At 34.9% G+C, this 6,000-nt stretch overlaps 1 protein-coding gene across 1 annotated transcript; it reads right to left on the bottom strand.

Annotated features, from left to right (window-relative positions):
• Nucleotides 1-3,273: 3,273 nt before the first annotated feature.
• Nucleotides 3,274-3,939, bottom strand: LOC131031215 (uncharacterized). Its single transcript, XM_057962266.2, has one exon. It carries the CDS (start codon nt 3,937-3,939, stop codon nt 3,274-3,276), a length of 666 nt encoding a protein of 221 aa, XP_057818249.1.
• Between the last annotated feature and the right edge of the window lie 2,061 nt (nt 3,940-6,000).

The raw sequence follows: 6,000 nt of genomic DNA, 5'->3' as shown, positions 1-6,000 counted from the left end.
AATCATGACATCTAGGATACCATAATCCAAAGCTCACTGTACCCTTAAGATACTTGAAAATTCTCTTCATTGCTTGCACATGAGCTTCCTTAGGAAAGGCCTAAAATCTTGCAACATAGCCAATTGCCTGTATGATGTCAAGTCTAGTAATTGTGGCATACAGTAAACTGCCTACCGTAGACCTATAATATGTCTGATTAACATTAAGAGATTCATCATCTTTATTGAGTTTACATCATGTCTCCATAGGTGTACTAACAGGATTAATATTCTCCATTCTATTTTTTTTTAATATCTCTCTAATATATTTTGTTTGAGAGATAAAAATTCCTTTAGATGACTGTTGAATTTGAAGACCCAGAAAGTAAGACAACTCACCCACCATAGACATTTTAAACTCTCGTTTCATGTTTCTAGCGAACTCTTTGCTCATGCCTATATAATCACTGCTAAATATTAGATCATCTACATAAACAACAACAACCAAAATGTTACCTTCTTCCTTCACATACAGATTGTTGTCCACAACACATTTTTTGAAGCCTTGTTGCTGCAAGTACTTATCCAGCCTGTCATACCAAGCTCATGGAGCTTTTTTAAGACCATATAGTGCCTTTTTCAGCTTGCAAACATAATCAAGTTTGTCAGTCAACACAAATCCATCAAGTTGCTCAATATAGACTTATTCACTCTAATTACCATTAAGAAATGCATATTTAACATCCATTTGAAACACTTTGAATCCTTTAAATGAGGCAAAAGCAAGAAAAAGCCTAATAGCTTCAAGACGAGCCATAGGTGCAAAGGTCTCGTCATAATCTACACCCTCTAATTGAGCATACCCTTTACATACCAAGTGTGCTTTATTTCTTACCACTTGGCCTTCTTCATTCAGCTTGTTTCTGTAGACCCACTTTGTACCTATAACATTCTTGTCTTTGGGTCTTGGCACAAGCTCCCATGTGTCACTCTTTGAATCTACTCAAGCTCCTCTTTCATAGCAGTTATCCAATGTTTATCTTTAGTTGCTTCTTCAAAACAATTAGGTTCAAACATAGAAAGTAATAAAACATCTTCATCTTCAAAAAAAATTACATTCCTTCTAGTAGCTCTAGCTCTATTCTCAGGTAAAATTTGATCAACGGGATGATTTCTTTGCACAGACTTAGAAGGAGTTTTGAAGTTGGTCTTACCTTACTCACCTTCTTATTCAATTTTAGAATGTGTGCTTGATGTCCCAGTTTGCGTACTAGAAGAAGATGCATTTCCAGCTCCTGATTGAGATTTTTTAGGAGTATTTTGAGTGTCATTACTTGTTGTCCCTGCTTGTGGTTGTGAAAAAAAGGGTTGAAGAGCACTACTTGTCTCCTCCTTTTGAGCATTGTTGCTGCCATTTCCATTCTCATAAGAAGTGTTAGTCATCTCATGAACTTTTACATTAACACTTCAACAATTTTATGCAATCTTTTGTTGAAGCACTTATAAGATTTGCTTTTAGAAGAATAACCCAAGAAAATACCCTCATCTGATCTAGGATCAAACTTACCTAGATTATCATCATCCCTTTTGATATAAAAAGAACTACCAAAAAACTTAAAGTATTTAACTATTGTTGGTTTACCTTTCCACAGCTCATAAGGTGTCTTGTTATATTTGTCTCTTAACAAACCTTTGTTTTGAATATACACAGTTGTGCAAACAACTTCTCTCCAAAAAGAATTCACTAACCTTGGTCTCATTCATCATACTAAGGGCCATTTCTTGTACGATTATGTTCTTTCTTTCAACAACACCATTTTGTTGTGGTGTCCTGGGTGCCAAAACCTGTCTCCTGATTCCATTTTGCTCACAAAAACTCACAAATTCATTAGATGTAAATTCACCACCATTGTCAGAGCACAAACACTTAATCTTCAAATCCATTTCATTCTCAACTAAGGCTTTAAAAGCTTTAAACTTTAATAAGGCCTCTGATTTTTCTTTCAAAAATGTCACCCATGTCATACGGGTAAAATCATCAATTAATTGCATAAAATACTTTCCACCTTGCAAGCTTGTTGTCCTAGTTGGTCCACATAGATCAGTATGGACTAACTCAAGTGGTTTGGAGCTAGATAAGTCCTTGGATTTAAAATTGGTTATTGTTTGCTTCTCCATTTGACAATTTTTGCACACAATATCAGCAGGTTTCTCAAGTTGTGGAATGTATATTACAGCTTCCTTCTTGTTGATTTTAATCAGATTTTCAAAATTCATATGCCCAAGTCTCCTATGCCATAACCATGCTTCATCAAACTGACTTAAACAACACATCTCACTGTTAGAATCATCAAGAATATACAGATTATTTGTTGCCCTAGTAGCATTAGCAATAAATTTTTCACTTTTGCTTATAGTGCAACAATCTGAATTGAAAGAAAGATCATATCCTTGGTCACATAGCTAACTTACACTTAACAGATTGTGTTTCAAACCTTTGACATATAACGCATTTTCTACTTTTGATTCACCATCATTCAAAACAAGAGTGCCTATACCTGCAACTCTTGCGGAAGAACTACCTCCAAACCTGACTTTGCCTCCATTCATTTTATTAAGAGTAAGGAATTTGCTTTTGTCACCCGTCATGTGTCTGGAACAGCCACTGTCAACATACCATATATCCTTCTCATTCTGAGCAAGGAAAGTTGTTTGCACAACTGAAGCTACTTTAGGACTTGACTTTTCTTTCTTCTTCCAAACTTTCTATTTTTCATCCTCCTTCTTAGGCAAAACTATCAACACACTCTTATAGAACTTTGCAAAATGACCAAGGTTATTGCACTTGTAACAAACAATATTGTAACTTCTCAAAGGAGCAAAAGAATTGTGATTCACAAAACTAAAAAATTTCTTAGGATATCTTCTGCAATTTACAGCCTTATGACCATAGTAGTCGCAAGAAAAACAGTAACCATAGAAATAAGCATTGTTGTAACTAGTCATACGAGCTTGTCTAGCATTAAAAAACTTATTGAAATTACCATTTATGTTTTTAGGAGCAAAACTAGCATTAGACTTCCGTTGTTCACCTCTAGAAGGTTTAAAACATTAACCTTCATCATGGCCACTCTTGTCAAGTGACTACTTTTGAGATCTCAATAAGCCATCTAGTGTCATAGTACTATTATGAAAAGTACTTTCCTTACTGAACTATTGAGAGGATTTTTCAAGTTTTCTCAATGAGACAATCTCTTTTTCAAGTTTTTGGCAAGTAGCCTCCTTGTCCTTGAATTATTTTCTAAGATCTTCTTCAATCTTTTTACCTTCTTCAATCTGCACTCTAATGTCTTCATTAAGTTTTCCAGTAGCTTCTAGTGCAACATTATTCTCAGAAACTTTGTTGTTTTCTTCCTGTAGCAGTATCTCAAGATTCTGATTTTTCTTTTTTAATCTCTTTATCTCACTAAAAGCACTAATCAGCTCTTGTTTAAGATCAACCTCCACATCTTCTTCATCAAAATAGTCTACCTCTTCTTGAATGTCTTCAACAACCATGAACAAGATTTCATCATTCTGATTCTCTTCTTCACTACAAGGAGAAGAGTCAATGTCTTCCTTGGAATAGAGACTTCTCTTAAATTTTTGAGACTTCCTTTCTCTTTTCACAAACTTCTTATTGTTTTTGAATCTTGATTCTTTTTTACCATTGTCGTCATTCTCTTTTTCATAAGGACACTTTGATGCAAAGTGACCAATTTTCTCACAGTTGAAGCACTTTAATGGCAGCTTGCCTTTGTATTTACCAAAGCCTCTTTTCAGCTTCCTAACAAGATGTGTCGCTTCATCCTCAGAGTCTTCTTCTAAAATCTCACTGGAATTTTGCTTCTTTTCTTTACCCTTCTTTGAAGCTTTAAAAAATGTTTCCTTCTTTGATGAACTCTCAACATTAGTCTGCATTTCATACGCAATCTAAATGCCATGCAACTTGTCAACTATTAATTTTTCTAACTCAGTCATCTCTTCTATTGCTAAAACTTTGGCATCAAATCGTAGGGGCAGCGACCTTAAAATTTTTGGAACCACAAATTTATCTTCCAACGTCTCTCCCAAACCTTTCAGAGAATTCACCACTTCATCAACTCTTAAGAAGTATGTTGTTATATTTTCATCTTCTCGCATTTTGAAACCTTCAAACAACATTCTATGTGTTTGTAATTTTGCATTCTTAACTTTCTCGTCCCCTTCATAGGCATTCTGCAATTTTTCCCATATAGCTTGGGTTGACTCACAGTGCATGACCTTGACAAATTAGACTCGGACAGGCCACACAATATTGCATTCATAGTCTTAACATTGTTTTCAAAGGCCTTCTTTCCATCAGGATCTATAGGTGGTTGAGAAGGCGGAGTATACCCATTAACCAGACTTATATAGACATCAAAACCGAGAGACATAATGTATGTTTTCATTCTAACACTCCAAAATGCATAGTTTTACCCATCAAACAAAGGAGCCCTATTGGTTGCTAAACCTTCTCGAGTACTCATTTCAAACGCTCTGGATCAAATCTTCAAGCTTTTAAGCCTTGATAGAAGATGACCGACTCTGATACCAATTGAAAAGCAAACAAAAAATACTGAGAGAGGGAGGGGGTGAATCAGTATTTTAAAAATTAGAAACTTTTGAACACACAAAACAAAGACCGAGATAATCAGAAAGACAAGGACACAATTTTTATCATGGAAAACCCTTTCGAATAAAAAAACCACAATATACTGATCTGCAAATAAATAGGCAACAACCCAATTACAACATAGAGCACCCACTCTGACTAACTGAGGCTTTGATCTCTTTTTCAATAGAAGCACCAACTTCTGATTACAGAATATCAAATACTTTCTGAAGGGCTCCAACCTCTTTGGTATACAGAAATTTTTAAAACAGTGAACAAATAAACATCTCTGTTTTATACTGTTGTGTATAAAACTCTAGAATAAATCTCATCTATAGTAAACCAAAGTCAACACTTCATGACACTGAAACTTTCAACGTTCCCAGCCTTGATTGCTACAAAAGATATACTCTCTCTAATGCAAATTGGAAACTCTCACAGCATGAATTACAGTCATATGTATCATCTTTTGCAGAACAGGCAAATTCCAACTGAGAGAATAAAAGATTCAGAGACTGTCCTGCCACATAAAAGAAAATCATTCATTCGGGTTCGAACTTCATTTAGAACAAGAGAACATACTCTCTCATACTTTTGTTTCAGTCAAACTGAATATCTTTTATGTAGAAGAACTACACCTCCTTATCAACACCAAAAAAAAAATCCAGTTTATTATCATAGAACCACATTTTAGATACTCGCCTATATTAAAAAAAAATCGAATACCTTGAAAAAAAATACTTAAACACAAAATGCAAAAAAAAATGAAACCCTTCATTCGTAATAACTCTGATTACAAAAACTGGCGGTCACAGATTGACACCAAGAAAACCGCTCTTCAGAAATTACCAACACCGAATCCATAGAATTTCAAAAGGACTGCAGTCAGAAGAATAAAATGAGAGCAATTCAAACACCTGTCGACTGAAGGCAGATTACTAAGGCCTTATATAAGGATGTTTATAACAACGCACTTGGCAATCGATGAACATAAGACAAATTTCAAATCTGAAACACGTGCCTGGGCCCACATGGCAACTTCCAAACTGAAACTGCGTACCTCTCCTAACATCAATGACAAAACAAAGCTAACAGAGGTGATGTGTCAAAACAGAAAATGAAAAAATCTATAAATAAAACCATAACAGAGAAGAACAAAACCCACAAATAATATAGTTACAAACTTGTCTCATATTGAAAAGGAAAAGAAGGAAGTTTCATGGACTCTAATGCAAACAATGGATGCTTAGAGATTACATTAAATCACAATCATGAGACGTGTAGATAGAAAGGTTATTGCAACAGAGAGCATGAAGGAGGTGCAAAGGTGTTAGTAAACCATACAT

The sequence above is a fragment of the Cryptomeria japonica genome, chromosome 4, assembly GCF_030272615.1.
Source record: "Cryptomeria japonica chromosome 4, Sugi_1.0, whole genome shotgun sequence".
NCBI classification, from domain to species: Eukaryota; Viridiplantae; Streptophyta; class Pinopsida; order Cupressales; family Cupressaceae; genus Cryptomeria; species Cryptomeria japonica.
Note: the sequence above shows the minus strand (reverse complement) of the source record. Positions and strands in the feature narration are given on the sequence as shown.

Bases quoted from the DNA above. Each gene is read 5' to 3' on its own strand.
- LOC131031215 (XM_057962266.2), bottom strand. From the start codon at position 3,939: ATGCAGACTAATGTTGAGAGTTCATCAAAGAAGGAAACATTTTTTAAA.